The sequence below is a fragment of the Sycon ciliatum genome, chromosome 5, assembly GCF_964019385.1.
Source record: "Sycon ciliatum chromosome 5, ocSycCili1.1, whole genome shotgun sequence".
NCBI classification, from domain to species: Eukaryota; Metazoa; Porifera; class Calcarea; order Leucosolenida; family Sycettidae; genus Sycon; species Sycon ciliatum.
In genome coordinates, this window is record NC_088647.1 from 4834875 (window position 1) to 4852903 (window position 18029).

The window sequence follows — 18029 nt, forward strand, 5'->3', positions numbered from 1 at the left end:
GACCCGGCTGACCCGGCTCTCCAGCAGACCCTGGAGAGGCATGATCAATCCCATGGACTGCTGGTGCCGGATTGCGACCTTGCTGGCCGAAACAATTGTTAGTATTATGTTTATATATATATTTTATATATATATATATATATGAGTTGGGGTGATCCCGTCCGTTGCGAATAGTGCTCAATAGTACGGGGTACTAGAGCCAATACACACTGCACGATCAGGTCCTCACCAGAGATACATCATCGTTCTTTGCAACTCTGAGTTTCATGAAATGAATCAATCATCAGGCAATAGAAACAAACTGATACAGGGCAACTAGATCACTACAGGTTACCCAGTCACACAGCAAGCGCGAAAGAAGGCACTAAGTTAGGGGTGAGAATATTCCGTGCTAAAAAAGCAGGCTTCAGGTGGCAATGTTTAGGGCTCTGTACTTGTACTGTGTGCATGTGTTGGATATGGCGTTGGGTATGGTGTATGAATTGGCAGAGTGTGCAGGCTGAAACAGCGAGCTAAAAAAGATATTCAATCACAACAACGTCAAAGTTAGCTACTCCTGCCTCCCCAACGTCGCAGCCAAAATCGGCAGCCACAACAAACAACACCTCACGGAAAAAAGCCCAGAAAAACCATGTAACTGCAGGAAAAAAACGGAATGTCCGCTGGATGGCCACTGCCAAGCCACACAAATCGTCTATGAAGCCACCGTAGCCTGCCAGGAGGAACAAAAGGTGTACATCGGCTCGGCAGACACAACATTCAAGCTCCGGTACAACAATCACACTATGTCTTTCCGACACGAGAAACACCGAAAAAAGACCGCACTGTCGGAACACCTGTGGCAGAAGAAGGAAAACAAGGAAGAGTACCACCTTACCTGGCAGATAAAAGACAGGACCAGCTCCTACAACCCTGCAACAAAAAGATGCAAACTCTGCACAACTGAAAAGGCCAGAATCCTAATTGCTCAGTGATAAGACCCTGGCACTGAACAAGAGGAGCGAAGTCGTCGCAAAGTGCAGGCACGCAAACAAGTTCCGACTCGTGAACTTCCAAGGAGTCACCTAGAATGACCAATATAATACGCCAAATGCAACGCCCTGCCTACGTATGAGCATCGCGTGAACAGCCTGCACACTCTGCCAATTCATACACCCAACGCCATATCCAACACATGCACACAGTACAAGTACAGAGCCCTAAACATTGCCACCTGAAGCCTGCTTTTTTAGCACGGAATATTCTCACCCCTAACTTAGTGCCTTCTTTCGCGGCTGCTGTGTGACTGGGTATATAACCTGTAGTGATCTAGTTGCCCTGTATCAGTTTGTTTCTATTGCCTGATGATTGATTCATTTCTTGAAACTCAGAGTTGCAAAGAACGATGATGTATCTCTGGTGAGGACCTGATCGTGCAGTGTATATATATATTATATATATTTATTATGCAGAGCTCACTGACTTGTCAGTTTGAGCACTCTGGCAAGGTACGTTCGGGCCTGATTGGAAATTTTTATTTCCATTGCTATCAGGTTCGGCCTCATTTCCTCTGTGCTGCGCTGACGAGTCCACAAAGGACGAAACAGTTCTGTCCGCAGATTGAGTATACATATATATATATATATACAGGGGGAAGTGGTCCCGTCCACCGCAAAGAGGGCTCAACAGCGCTGGGGTGCACTGGAGCTAGTACACAATGGAAGCGGCTGTCAGGTCCACTAAAGAAATACACAACCACACAGCAAGGCGCACAAAAAAGAAAGCGTGAAGTGTGAAGAGTGAAGAGTTACTGCTAGGTGCAGCCCTGCTTTAGTTAGAAAAGTTGCCTGACGATTGAAAAACTCAAGAAACTCGGAGTAGCAACGGATTGTGTTTTCTTGGTGAGGACCGCTTCCATTGTATATATATAATTGAGGATTTCCCAAAGACGTAGTCTAAATTGAAGGGAGTTCCATTATAATGGGAGGCTGTAGGGTTGAGATAGCAGACAGTGGAGGGCTAATGATTGGTAATGTGTATGTTGCCTACTCGCAATGCACCGTTTGCACGTACTAGCGCACTGGCCAGATAGCCTGATCACGTGACTTGGCTAGAAATGGGGGGGGGATGTAGTAGTAGTAGTTGTTGTTTATTTTACTTCGCAGATTCTAACGGGCAAGTTGCCCAATAACAAGAAAGCGAAGGCAAAGAAAGTAATAATACTAATAAAAGAAATAACCGGGGGCAGCAGAAAATGAATAATAGCTCTAAGAACTCAGATGATGAGCCAAGGAACAAATTTCCATGTTACAAATAATCGCTTTTGAAGTAAAAAGAAAAGAGCGGGTGATGCAGCAGTCTTCCTATTCTGAATTCCCTGAACGAAGCAGAGACATTAGCTGGGTATATGTCACTATTACACAGCAGCACAGTAGCAAGAGAGCTACCTCGGTCGACATCAGTGGACGTGGACTACGAGTGGATGCGACAGCAACAGTGACTGGAATAATGGGTGATACGTTTCATGGAGCGAGCGTATGTGGGATGACTGACATCTTGAACACACTGCGTTGGGGGATGGTGCGGATGTCGCTGGGTAGTGCGTTCCACAGCTTGGGAGCGGCAACAGAGAACCTAGCCTGACCAGCGCGGCTTGCGGCGGGTGGTACGTGCGCTCCAATGTCCTTCTGCAAGCGGGTACGCCGATCTGGTGACCTTGACATCAGTCCACAGAGCTGGTTCCCCGCAATGCCGTGGATGCATCGCCAGGTGAGCAATAGCGCCTTTTGCTTGTGCAGCTCTGAGATTCGGTAGAGTTCCACCCGTTGGAGCAGAGGTTGAGCAGAGTCGTATGGCCGAGCGCCAAAAACTGCGCGAACCGCTTTGTTCTCCAGCGTCTGGAGATCCGTTGCTTGCTGGGCAGTTAGACAGAACACGAAACAACTTGATGCGTAGGCCAGATCCGGCATCACCACGGACTTCAAGTAGGTGACTCGGGCCGCCAGGCTCAAGCATCTCCGAGTCCGCCAGAGGGCACCTACTTTGCGGGACACCTTTGCTGTAATGGCTTTCAGGTGTTGCTGAAAGTTCAGCCCCTCGTCAATGATGACGCCAAGGTACTTCGCGCTGGTGACTGTCGGCAGAGCTTGGCTGCGACAGAGGACTGTGACCCGGGGTCCAGCGTCTCTACCTAGGAAGACTGTGAGAACTTGACTCTTCTTCTCATTCAGAATCAGTCCTTGCTCATCCAGCCATGCAGCCAAGGAGGAGACTGCGGTGGAGAGCGTACTGGCAACAGCCTGAGTCGTGTCAGCGCTACAATATACTACGACGTCATCGGCGAACTGGATCGTGGCTGCGGATTGGGCTACTTGAGGAACATCTCTTGTGTACACATTAAAGAGCAACGGGCCGAACACCGATCCCTGAGGCACACCGCAGCTGCAAGAGGTGATTGTGCTGCTGCTGGCCCCGAAACAAACTCGCTGTGACCGCTCACTGAGGTAGCTGATGAGCCAGCGAAGGGGTCTACCTGTCACTCCTAAAGCAAACAGGTCCTGAATGAGACGCTCATGACTGACTTTGTCAACCCCCTCTGCCTTGGAGAGATCGAGAAAGCACACTCCCGATACCTGGCGTCGATCGCGGGCCTCCAGGAGCGTGTCCGTCAGGACAATCAATGCATCTTCTGTTGAGTAGCCATGCCGGTACGCAAACTGCGTGTCAGGCAGCGCATTAACACGGGAAAGATGATCTTGTAACTGGTTTTGTACAATCCGCTCGAGGATTTTCGAAATAATGGGTAGTAGAGGTACTGGTCTATAATTCCCAGGTGAAGCAGGATCTCCCGATTTGAAGAGGGGGCGAATATCTGCTAGCTTGAAGGCCCGAGGAACGATACCCGATTTCAGGGACATGTTGAAAAGTTGGGTGAGGCTTGGTGCGATGATGTCTGCAGTGGCGAGCAGCAGCGATCCTGGGACCCGTCACTACCGGTTGCTTTTCTGGCGTCGACTTTACGGAGCAGTTCGTAAGTGTAACCAGGTAACTACAGTACTTACATGTAGTTACTACTACTAGTACTAGTGTAAGTAACGTTACTCGTTAGTTACTTCTGGACTCTTGCTAATGACTACCGTATTTCCGCAAATAAAAGGCCGTCCTCGTATACAAGGCCGGGGCAGGGGGCGATTGAAAAAATAAAAGACCGTCTCCGATTAGAAGACCGGGCCTACTAAATGAGTCTTTGTTCTTGTGTTAAAAATAGAAGACCGTGCTCAAACTGTGGGAAAAAAAATAGAAGACCGTGCTCAAACTGTGTAGAAGAAAATGGAAGAACGGGGGTAAAACTGTGTGGCGAGAAATAGAAGACCGGGGGTCAAACTGGGTTGAAAGAATAAAAGACCGTCCTCGAATACAAGACCGTCCTCGATTATAAGGCCGGGTTAGGACGAGGTTGAAAAAATAGTAGACCGGCCTACTATTTGTGGAAATACGGTATGTACATGTAGGGCCTGGAATCCGGAGTGTCCTGGAATCGCACAAGTATTTTTTACGACTCCCCAATCTGAGAACGGGCTTACAACAAACATACCATCCGATCATCATCTTCTTGTGCGTCCTCCCCTTGTAACAATTACCATACTGTCAAAGTCGAAAACTTATATTCACAGTGCTGTAACTCCCGCACTGCCATCGATCCAGAGCACACACGAGAAGTTAATCGAACCCTCCGCTCGGCAACCCTGCAAGAAAGCACCACTCCCTGCTGCTCAATACACAGTGTTTCGGGGTTGAGCTTGACTGGGTTTGTGTCCGAAGAAAGACTCTCCGTTTCCTGGGCGACAAACAGCCGTGAACACCATCAATAGCAGCGTGAGTCAGTGAGTCAGAGCATGCTCCTGGACGGTGATCCAGGGAGTAGATATCTACTCCCACTGTCCCAGATGTTCTACTAGTACTAGTAGTAGTACTCCCTGCCCCTGGTGAGAACAGACGACGTTCAGGACCCTGGCCGGCCGGGGCCTTGGCCATTCGCAACGGTGTCACCTCAAAGCAACTACTAAGTACATGACATTGTAGTCGCTACATGTACAGTCATGGTATCATGTAATATAACCCACAGGCACAGGCCACTACATGTACTAGTTCAGAACTACCTTGTTATAGCTGTCAACCTAACAATATGCATGTACAGTCATGTACATGTACAATCAGTCATGTACATATCGCTACCGGTATTTGCGTAAAGGTCCTGAGGTCCTTGATTACTAGTACTACTTCGAAGTACAATTGTACAATTGTAGTCTCTGTATCCATAGCAGGATATACCGGATGAACTCGAGTGGTTCGAAATCTTTACTAATATTTTAAAAACAGCCTCATGGAAACAGCAACGGAGAAATACAATTGATAAACGTGGAGAACACGAACTCAACTCTTGAGACGTTCTCACTACTCTAAACTACTCCGAGTAACCAAGGAGAAGCAAACTCCAGAGCTATAATGAGGAGAAAAGGCGGGTAAGATGAGCGGGAATGCAGGTGACGAAGCCGGTCAATGGAGGAAAAGGCGCTAACGGCTTGGCGCAAAAGGCTGTGCATGGCTCTACTGGCATGCTCCTTGTCATCGCCATACCCTCACACACTCATGAGCACACCTCTTCTGCACACCGGATGCATTCCTGCCTAATACCTGGCCGACTACATGATTGTGATACCGTGATACTACTACTACCAGGGACCCTGCGGGAATTTGCGGAAAAAAACTCTCGAAAACTTGCGCAAGAAAGTAACAAAAAATGCGACGAAAAGTGCGGAATGATGCAGAACTTCAGGAATTCGCGGAATTATTTGCAGAAAATTGCGGATTTGGGCCAAATCACGAAATTTGTTGCATCGTATATCTACTCGGGAGTCGTACTGTGCAAATAACCTACAGGATCATGGAAAGAACTGCGTGAAAAGTGCATAAAATGTGAGATGTAGAGTGCAGAAAACAACAAAAACGCGGAAAATCACGGATTTTGCTGAAAATCGCGGGTTTGGGCCAAAATCGCGAAATTTGTTGCATCCGATCCGTGGAATCGCGATTTCCTGGAGGGACAGTACTAGTAGTAGCAAGAGTACATAAACATTTATGTACTCTTGGTAGTAGTGTCTCGCCACCCATACTGTGATACCATTACTAGTGCCTTTATCGTATGGCCTTACCCAATTAGAGTACATACTTACATAGTACACAACGGTGATACACCTTGCCTACTTTTAGCCTTCTGCCGTTCTCCTGCTCTTTTATCACTCCCTACTGAGTACTGACACATTTGATTACGACAGATAATTATTATGTAATGCCCCACCCACCCTTCGCTATCATATTATTGGGCAACGATCCCGTTTGACTTTGCGAAGAATACCAGGCAATACAATTCTCCACATCCTGCATGGTGGCCTCATGCACGGGTGAAAATTTGGAAGCAATGTTTTGACTGGTGCCGTGGTGATGTATGCAGTCCAGGACTGAAGAAGGGCTGTGCTCTGACTGCAGAACGGGCTACAAATAAATGGTGGAGCTACAAAATAAAAGAATGTGGTACACGATGTACGTCAGGGAGTCGTAAAATACCTATTTACGACTCCCTGATGTACGTGCATTATCAAATAACTTTCATAGGGTATTCCCGCGTCGCCACAGGCCTTGTGGTTGTGGTACCTGCAGTAAGACTAAGAGTGACTCTAGCTCTACCCTAAAAGAAAAGAAAAGAAAAATTCAAGGACCGAATCACAGTAGGCACGAATACTCGTCGAATAGCATCAAGAGTAGAGTACAATAGAGTTACTTGAAGTAAAACAGAGAGGTTCCAGGCTGTCCAAGAGAGTGCTCAATACCGAGAGGTAGAGCTGGTTCAAACAATAGGAGGACTGTTTTCTGATGATCGCTTAGTGCGTGAAACTCGGAGTAAAAACACTTTCTCTGTCCTCCTATTGTTTGAGTTACTTGAAATACATGTATGTACTCATGATAACTTAGTATGTACAACCAAGACAAGAGCAGCTACTCTTGCCGGGTGCAATGAATACCAACGAGAGGATCTCGGCAGGGATTGTAGGGAGCGCGTGCCAGGGGTCGGAACCCAGGTAGCCCTTGGCGGATAATTGCCGGCAGAAAAATGGGCAGAATTTTGCACGGTACGTTTCTGGTATGTTTGAACTTTCATGCATGTTTGGTATGTGAATAAAGAAATGGAGCAGAATTCAAGGAAGAGCCTGCCATAAGGTTTGTATGGTTCTTCCAATGTCACTGCTTTTCGAGCAGAACCTGCCAATTGTTTCGAGCAGTATTCCCCCAAGGGTGGTGGTGACAGGTCCGTTGTTAGACGTGCAGGTGGAAGTGGTCGCGACAGCGCTATGCCTGTTCTTGTTGACTCCGATGGACAGGAGCACACAGAGAACTGTGACAAAGCCGAGATCCTGGGAAGCCAATTCGCTCAACAAAATATTAAATGCAGACAGCCTTCAGTTTTTGTTACAAGTGCCCATGGGCTCCACTCTAAATAAAATTGAGGAGCAAAAAGTTGGTGAGACCTAGAGCACTCGGCCGACCTGAGGAGTGACGTCTCGGCTTCATAGTGAGCTACATGTACATGTACAAGCATCATTATTACCTGTACTATGATGAAAAAAGAGGCAAGGGGAGAGCGGGTTGAAGGTCAGACACGCATGGATGAAAAGCAAAACATATTGGCTTGTGTAAAAGAGAAGAAGAAAGTAGAGGCTAATATTGCTACTACTTCAACCTTTCCCGATGTCAAACAGCGTTCACTACGCAGAAAAACAACAGCGGACTTTCGCCAAACTGCAGTGAAGCAATCAACCCATCAAAAGCAACTCGCCCTGATCCTGTACCCTCTGAGGTGATGTGTGCAGATTCTCGTGCGCACCCGCTCGCTCGTCTGTTCTCTCTGTTTCCGACAGGGCCACCAACCATCTCTCCTCTCTATCTGCTTGGAAGGTGGTGAACATCATCCGGGTTCATAAGAAAGGCTCGAGCCTGATTCTGTGTGAAGAACTACCTTATCCCTTCTCTCCATCATCTCGAAATGCATAGAAACCATAATCAACCGGAGCATTACGAACTTTCTCGCCAATTTGGCTTCCGCCCTGGACTTGGCGCAACTGATCTCCTTCTGTAGCTCTCCATAATAATTTGTAATAATCTTTATTTCAGGATTACCTAAAGGCTAACGCCTATCTGGGAGATCTCCTATTTGTGTATGTACTAGTAACATAAAAGAAGAGAGAAAGTGCGCTAAGTGAGTGTAACACGAATGGAGCCGACTTGCCAACAGTGGAGGACAGCGCGTCCTAGCAGTGGATATTGCTGGGGCGTTCGACAAAGTGTCGCACCCTGGTGTTCTGTACAAAGCTGAGCGGTATGGGATGATCCAGGGACTATTGCCTGGCTCAGAAACTACCTCACCAACCGCGCTCTCCAGGCTATAGTATGCGGACAGTTCTCCTCTGCTTACCCCATCATGCCAGGCGTTCTATTCTATTCCCCAGGGTAGCATCTTTGCCGGGCCTGCCTCTATTCCTGCTTTATAATTATACGAATGATGCATTATACGAATGATGCTGACCAGCACCTACAGACTACCTGCTGGGGTCCAGCTTGTTTTACATGTACCGGTATATAATGCATTGCTGATGACATCACCTTATACAAGTGCATATCTAGTATCTACCCATACTGCACTGCCGTACCCGAAGATGTAAACGAGTTACGTACTCCACCTTGCTGTACGAGTGTACATGCGCTGGCAGACTGGAGGATGGCCTGGCAAATTCAGTTTGAGCCTACCAAGTCTCAACCCCTCCTGATTTCTCGCCATCGCTACACAGTCGTCGTCCCATCGATCGTATTCCAAGGCACAGTTGTTCCAGAATTGGACCAGCTGAAGCTGCTGGGTGTGCTGTGGAACCAAATACCTGCTCTTCACAGCTCATATCAGGCAATTGGCCGTTCGAGGCTCGCAGCTTCGGCGTCTCGGCTTCCTGCGGAAAGCCTCAGGAATGCTGGACTCCAGGCGCCGTGGTGTGATCTACAAAGGCTTTGTCCGCCCGGTCCTGGAGTAGTAGTACGGTATGCTGGTGTGGACGAGCACTGCACTCTCCACTCTGGATCGCCTCACCAACGGCAACGTCGTGGCCTTCGCCTAATCCGGTAGTACCTCCCTTGCCTGGACATCCGCAGAATGGCCGGAGCACTCTGCTTTCTGTACAAGCTCCACTTTTCAACCCAGACATGCTCCTCACCCTCCTTCCACCCCCGAGCGACCAACGCATCAAGCCATATCTGACGATGCACATAACTGCATCCCTCACACCAGTTTCAGCTCACATCTACTCTTCCCCGCAGAGCACGGAATAACGTCCTGCGGTCCTTCCCTGAGGCTGTTGTGGAGGCGTGGAACCAACTCCCGCGATGCGTTCTAATGAACCCGCCAACAAGGAAAGGACTGCAAAAGTTCAAAGAGAAGGTCATTGCCCACCTGCGCCTACCCACTGGGAGTGGGCAACAGACAGGCTATGAACTAAAAAAAAGCTCGAACTCTGTTCCCTCCTCCATTGACTTCGTGACACTCTTATATTGTGCATACATTGTCGCATAATCCCCTGCAATACCTCCCCCCCCCCCCCTCCCCTGCGTATTGTCTGTATAAAATTGTAATCTTTTGAGTTTTGTTTCTGTGGAGCGCTCGAGTCGCAATGAAGCCGAGACCGTGATTATGGTCGGCTAAGCTGCCCCTGCCTCTCCCCCACTCCTGCCATTCCATGATTATGTCTCATCGCTGCCTTGCTGCCTTGTGCCGCCAAATGGTGCGTGTTATCAAGTTAGTTTCGAAAAAACAGTCATGGCCGATCGAGGCTCTTCGCAGGGTTGACTGTATGCGGGCACTGGGCAGGAACTCCATGCTTCTCCGGATTTCGGCCAAGTGGCCTGCACAGCAAGGTAACTGGTTTCTCCTTCCAGTGACGTCCGGCCAAGCATCCACTGTTTCACTCGGATTTTGTTCCGGGGATGTGTCACGTGGCACAGAAACCTGGCCAATCCAGAGTCATTCCTACTCCTAGGTACATGACATGTATACATGTAAATGTACATGCATGACATTGTATTTTACATCGTCCGATCGGGGTAATTGGGACACACAGACAGTTGTCGGCTTAGAAGGAAGATGTTGACTGTACAAAGTTACTACAAACCCTTGGTAGTAGTGATGGATAGTGTCCCGCCTAGGCATCTTCGCATTCCTATCTCTCAGTGCCGGTTATCAGGATTTCCCATCAATTCTGAACTGCACAGATCCCCTCCATTCCTTCACGCTACCAGAGGCCGAAAGCAAACACTGAACCAGGCTGGCACGCGGCGTGTTGTTCCAGAATGCGGGACAGCAGGGCGCTGACGCTGGACGCCGCTGACAAAAAAATGGCTAGGCACCGGCAGATTATGCCGGCATAAGTATTGGCATAATTTGGTGGTTGAAAATTTGGAGCATAATATTATAATTAATTTTAGCATCCTTTCGGAGGTAGGAGCATAACTTCATGTTTGTACCGCAGTTCTACATGTAGTATGTAGGCATGCACCAGATCAGTGCTGGACGGGCAGAGGCTGGGCCTGCAGGCTAGGCTGCGGCAACAACACCACGTGTTCCGTCAGTGACTCTGGGAACACTGTATTCGCATAATTATGCACTGAATCAGTGTCTATTCAGTGATTTTGGCATGTACATAATACTATTGCTTGAAGTAATAGTACTTAGTAGATCTTGTTATTGGTGATGATTGCTGCTACGACGCGGCGGGTCAGAACATTTCATCACTGTGTTTCGCTCTCAAGTCACCTTGTAGTCACATGATGACTTGACCTTGAACTAGGACAAAGGCAAAGGCAAAGGCTCTTATCTTCCACTACAAATCACAATGTCATGCGCGTTTACGTGTTCGCTTGGCATGCGGAGCAACACAAGGGCCAGCATCGCGCCATCCTCCTTCGAATGTTTGTTTCTTGTGGACTAGACTGTGCATGTGTTGTGTCACTAACAGCTTTGATCTTTGTGGTATGATTGATATGAGGGGATTTCCCACAGGCAATGGCCAATGAACAGGGGACAGCACTAGTCAGCAGGTCTCTCTGTACGTACGTGCGACATAGTCATGATACTAACCTCTCCGATCCGAGGATATGAAATCGGACCACCACCGGTGCACCACGGTCACCGTTGTCCGCCCACTTACAAGCACATCGTTTTGCAGAGCACACGTCAGAGTGCAACATAGACTAGTACAGTCATGTACATGACTTTGTATAGTGTAGGATGGGTTTCGCAACCAGAGGCAGAGCACAGCCATTTCCGCATGATGGCACCATTATCATTGTTGCTCGATAAAGCTTTTGTCTTCGTGATCGTGCACCTGTCCCTTTCCATTTCTATTTTTCTGAGACTGTGTTTTCTAATACCGGTACATGCATTTTGCATACACTTTCCTCGACCTCAGGCTTCGGAGTCATGGCATGCTTTAGGTTGTAATCATTCTACTGACACTGACCTCTGTGACAGTGCTGTATGATTTCCGCTCCACGGTTTGTTGTTCGCACGTCACATCGTGCAGCTATCGCGCTAGCTGATCAACGCTGACAGCGCGCGACCATGCCATGGTGGTGATGTTGTGAAGTCAAATGATCTGACATCATTCTCTCGTTCACGCCTACAGTATACAGTAGCGCCTGGGGAATGGGATTGATATACGCCGCGTAACGCGGTACATGTGGTGACATAATTATTACTATTAGTCAACAAGTCTCGATCGAGCGAGGTGGTGGGGCGTGGGTGTCTGGCGTTCGAAATCTACGAAACTCACTGAAATGAGCTTGAGGTAACGCAAATCCGCGCAACTCACCGAATCGTTCATATGTCCACAATCATCATGCGCACGCCAGTCCTACCATGCTTGTTTTACGGTAGTGCTGACTGACGTTACCGCATGCATGGCTAGGCTAGGGCTGTGTTGATCTGCTGGCACGCTACACGTACATGTAGATCTACGCGTATCGCGTTGTGTTAGAGCGCTAATATAAGTAGAAGTAGAAGGCGATTTACTAAGGCAGATTATTAGTATAATAATTGTTACTCCTTGACTTGGCTTAGCTGTGGAGTGTTGAGTTTGGGGCGATACGATCTATGCGCAAGATCACCGTATCCGCACTACCAGGCTCGCAGCCAGTCTATCGACTACTCTGTGACATAATAATCAGTAACACCGGGAACGCCATAAAAACGACACCATTGATTTTCACAGGTTTTATTTTGTCTTGAGAAGCTTTCCGCAGTTCTTGCGACTTTTTCTTGTCAACTCCACCAGTGCAATCAATCAGCAGCTACAACTGCAAGTACTGCAAGTACATGTAGGTCTACCTAAGGCTAAGGGGTTCACTTGATTTAGAGAAGCCCGTCGAGTGACGAAGTCGATCTTCTATCATCTCTGTAAGTGTAACGCTGCCCGCGCTGCCCGCGCTGCTAGCACTAATACTGGGTAGTGGCCACTATCGATGGATGTGGAGGTGCAAGCCGTAGCGGGTGGGGATCCACCATCCGCCCACCTGAGAAGCACCGTGGACGTTGATACTGCTTCTGATTCAGGCAAGCGCCTAGAGTCTGAGCTAGCGGGCGTGGAGACAACGGAGTCCAGGAAAAGCCCAGCAACGAAAGACAGGAGCGATTCTGACGAGGCCCTGGGCGCCAAGAAGCAGATTGGGTAAGCCAGCATTTGATTGGTTTTTTACATGGTAACCACAAACCATCGTGGTGCAAACGCCGGCAGCAAATCGCAGGGAGGGCAGGGAGGCACATAGCCATTGCACGTGACAATGCTGCAACAGTGAATCCGATGCCACATTGCAAATACTGTCTCACAGATTGATTCACACACACACACACACACACACACACACACACACACACACACACACACACACACACACACACACACACACACACACACACACACACACACACACACACACACACACACACACACACACACACACACACACACACACACACACACACACACACACACACACACACACACACACACACACACACACACACACACACACACACACACACACACACACACACACACACACACACACACACACACACACACACACACACACACACACACACACACACACACACACACACACACACACACACACACACACACACACACACACACACACACACACACACACACACACACACACACACACACACACACACACACACACACACACACACACACACACACACACACACACACACACACACACACACACACACACACACACACACACACACACACACACACACACACACACACACACACACACACACACACACACACACACACACACACACACACACACACACACACACACACACACACACACACACACACCTCAGACCTCAGACATGCCCATCGCGGGAGTGATGATAGCGAACAGCTATATTTTAGACATAGAAACTTGTGCTGGGATTACACCATTCAACACACACACACACACACACACACACACACACACACACACACACACACACACACACACACACACACACACACACACACACACACACACACACACACACACACAGGCGCGTGCTCAGCGATGGGCACGGGGGACACGTGCACCCCCCAAAAAATTTCAATCTGGGTAATTGCAATTGTAATGTATGCAAATATGCTCTAAAATTCAAGAAAGGTTGCAAACAAATTGCAGAAAATTGCCGGGGGGGGGCTCCCCTCGGCTCCCGTGCACCCCCCCCCCCCCCCTAGTTGGGGGGCCGAGCACGCCCCTGCATACATGCCTACACACACACACACACACACACACACACACACACACACACACACACACACACACACACACACACACACACACACACACACACACACACACACGTTTACTAACACACAAAGGCCTTGGGCATTTCGATCACTGATGAGCGTGCGTATAGGAAGTTATTTGGGATTGATTCGGCTTCGCCCGAAAGACAGAGTAAGTTAGATAGCAGGCCCGCTGGAACCGCTCTGGTTGGTCAGGTTAACACCGGATCAACTTTGTGGCTACCAACACATGTTTACTGCTGAGGAGGGCATACAAGTATGTACCCGCCATATTATACACAAACTGTATGAAAAACCTTTGGTACGACCGGAAGAATTGAAAACTGACTTCTTACGGCGACCCTGGGTATAGGTGGGATCCTGGGAAATCGGTTTGAAACATCGTGCCACATCGTACCACATCGTGCCTCTTTGAGGGCATGCGACACCCTTGCATGAAAATCTCCGGTTACTTTCATCAATTTTGTAGGCGGCTGAGGAGCAAAAAAAAACAAATATCGGTCAGAATACTAGTATTGGGGTGGCTCGAGCCGGGGCCAGCCAAGTCGGTTCCGACACCAATGATGAGCGGTGACTTCCCCGAAGCACAGTGTATTGAGCAGGGAGTGGTGCTTTCTGGCAGGTTTGCGGAGTGGAAGGTTTGATGGACGTCTCGCGTGCTCTGGATGGCATTGGGAGTGGAAGCGGTTCGGTTACTGCTGCTGGCACCAAAGTGAGTCACAGGTATGCTGAGTGTGCACCGGCAGTGGCTGTTCAAGTGGTTTGAGATTGGGTGTGACTCCATGGAGTTAGTATTGTACAGAGGTCGAGACCGTCCATTGAAGACATTCCACAACAGCGTCGTTGGCAGCGACATTGTTTCGTCGCACGCTAGGGACATGTTGACCGCGGTGAACTCAGTGCACTAAGACCCCCTCCGATGAAGGTGGAATGGTTCACAGAGAAACTAGGTGTGTGTGTGTGGGGGGGGGGGGGGGGACAGAAATGGACAGAAGTACAAGTATACGAGCATGACTCAGCAATTTTTCGAGTAAGTATGCAGTGTGAATCGCTAGTACAAGTGCATCGCTGTGCAGCGCAGTGCATTGCTGTGCAGCGCAATGCATCGCTGTGCCGCAACTTCGCCGCCAAGGCATCTCAACTGAAGATGTAACCGCATAACCTATATACACGTGGACTCGACTATACAATGTACAGTCCACTCCAAGTACATGTATAACTTGATATGTCATAATATCGAATTACACAGTCCGAGGGCAAAGGGGTTCAGCACAGGGTGTCCCAATACAGCGGGGTCAGCCCCATACACCATCATTCTACTAGTGTTGAGTATATTCCGGAACGATTCCTTGCCCCGCACATCATCATGTCTTCTACTGTGCTGTCAGCTAAGCACAGCCGGATGCTCAATGAAACTTTGAGTCAAGGTGGTACACAAATGTAGCAGCATCAGGCACCCAGCACCCTTGCGCACGTGTCCTATTTGTTACCTGCCATGTGTGTGTATGTGTGTGTGTGTGTGTGTGTGTGTGTGTGTGTGTGTGTGTGTGTGTGTGTGTGTGTGTGTGTGTGTGTGTTCTCCTTCTACAGGAGTAATGGCAAGTATCGACTCACTGAAACAAACGAAACTGATGAGGATGAAGAGTCGAAAGAGAAAGTGTCCTTGTTACGGCTGGTAAGATGACCTGGGATTAAAACGGAGGCATACGATGTTGTTGTTGTTGTTGTTGTTGTTGTTGTTGTTGTTGTTGTTGTTGTTGTTGTTGTTGTTGTTGTTGTTGTTGTTGTTGTTGTTGTTGTTGTTGTTGTTGTTGTTGTTGTTGTTGTTGTTGTTGTTGTTGTTGTTGTTGTTGTTGTTGTCGTTGTTGTTGTTGCTTCAAATCTTTATTCTCACGATGGTCTAAATTTCGGAATTTTCAGCGGACCTATTCCCCCCCCCCCCCCCCACAGACACGTACATTGTATGTATGGCTGACTGTACCCCTAAACTACCTTTCGACGCCCCTACCCACAGTACCGTGGTGTACCGTGGTAGTATCCCTCAAGACAACCTTGTTCTTATGTAACGTTAGACATATGGGTGTTGCACTAATCTATTAAACAGACCACATTGGAAAGATAATTTTCCTCAGAAGGATTGTAAGTTGTCTTGTACTATGCTGGCTTTACTTCGCACAGTTCAAGTACGCCACACCACTGGAAGTTGTACTCATGTTTGTCGGCATCATCATGGCTGCAGCCCACGGCACAGCAGTGGCAGCCGTTATGATTGTCTTTGGCAATTCTGTCCAGTCGCTTGTCGATGCCACAACGCTGGGTCCCGGCGGTGGTGGCAACCTCACTAATGTTACCAATGCTACCACTAATGTTACCAATGTTACCACTAATGTTACCAATGGAACTGGAGACGCGCTGTTTGATAAGCTGCAAGATGAGCTCAAAGATCAGGCTATCATCTATGCTGGTATGGCTGGTGGTGTGTGGTTTGTGTCCTATCTACAGGTAAGCATGTGTGTGTGTGTGCGCATGTGCGCGTGTGTGTGTGTGTGTGTGCGTGTGTGTGTGTGAGCGCGCGCATGTGTACTTACATGTTCAGCGGCGTAGGAAGCAGTTTAATATTGGTGCGGCGAAATTGTGAGAGGGGGTCCGGGGGTCCTCCCCCGTGATTTTTTTTGAAAATTGGGCCTAAAAGGCCATATTTTAATGCTACAGAATAATATGAGAAATAAGAATATGCATGCTGATGATACACCGCATTGTCGATGTAAAACATGGTACCTGTACAAGAGTCGACAAGCCATCAACAAGGTTGAAATGTAAAAAATAAATAAAAATCGAAAATTATTGGTCCGGCGACCGCCGGGCCTGCCGGACCGGTTCCTACGCCCATGATGTTTATCATCAATTTTAAAAACATACATGCATATGTACAAAGAGGAAAATGGGGTAAAGGCATAACATTGCCTCTCTATGATTTATTCTAACATTGCTTGTAGTATTGGCACGGCAGACCGGTATGTTATATATTGCTGTCCACTGTACTGCTATGCAGGTGTTCTGCTGGTACTCGGTGGGAGAGAGCATCATCAGACGGATCCGCCGCAAGTTCTTCACCGCCATTCTGCACAAGGACATTGGTTGGTTCGACACACACAAGACCGGAGAGTTGGCATCCAGACTGTCCGAGTAAGACCAGCCCCGAGGTGCTTGGCTTTGGTACCGTATTTTCCGGGAGTTTAAGCCGCAATTTTTGAACACTGGTAATTCATCCAAAAAAGGTCGGTGCGGCTTATACTCCGATGGTCAAATGAACTGTGAAATACAGGGTAGATGCCTGTATTTCGAGACAAAAAATCTGGGTGCAGCAGTGCAGCTTATACTCTGGAAAATACGGTAATATCATTGTCAAGTTGTGATTTTGTTAAGCTTTATCGAAGCATACTGAGGCTGTCATTCTCTTGACTACACTTCCTTGTATGACAAATTCATCCCGTAAAGGCAGAGGGAGGATGAAAACCAACCATGGCAAGTAGATCGATCATATACCGGGATCTGTGCAAAACCGGTTTGAGCACTGTGAATTGGGCAAGTAATTATGAATGCTTTTGTCATCATTGAACATTGTGAGCATGCGCGCGCGCATGTGTATGTGTGTGTGTGTGTGTGTGTGTGTGTGTGTGTGTGTGTGTGTACACAGTGATATTCTGAAAGTCTACGATGGCATTGGTGACAAGAACAGTGTCTTCTGCCAGTGGATAGCATGCAGCATAGCCGGCTTTGTCATCGGCTTTGTCTACTCCTGGAGGCTATCTCTTGTTGTCTTGGCAACCACACCCTTACTTGGAGCATCTTCAGCATTTGTTTCCAAGGTATGAATGTGTTCCAGTAAATTTTATTTAGAACAATAATTGACGAAATAATTCAGACGACACAGGACATTTTTTGGGGGCTAGACCAAGTTTGGGGGCAGGGCCAGGTTTGGGGACTGGATCAGGTTTCAGGACTGGACCAGGTTTGGGGTCTTGATCAGGGTTGGGGACTGGACCAGGTTTGGGGACTGGATCAGGTTTGGGGACT

General features: G+C 48.2%; 1 protein-coding gene across 1 annotated transcript in view; it reads left to right on the forward strand.

Annotated features, from left to right (window-relative positions):
* Window positions 1–12103: 12103 nt before the first annotated feature.
* Window positions 12104–18029, forward strand: part of LOC135817286 (ATP-dependent translocase ABCB1-like) — a 30996-nt gene continuing 25070 nt past the window's right edge. The window contains exons 1-5 of the mRNA XM_065330443.1: window positions 12104–12797; window positions 15543–15627; window positions 16131–16454; window positions 17005–17138; window positions 17650–17821. Coding sequence (XP_065186515.1) covers window positions 12592–12797; window positions 15543–15627; window positions 16131–16454; window positions 17005–17138; window positions 17650–17821 — 921 coding nt within the window. The 5' untranslated portion in view covers window positions 12104–12591. The remainder of the gene's footprint in view (window positions 12798–15542; window positions 15628–16130; window positions 16455–17004; window positions 17139–17649; window positions 17822–18029) is intronic.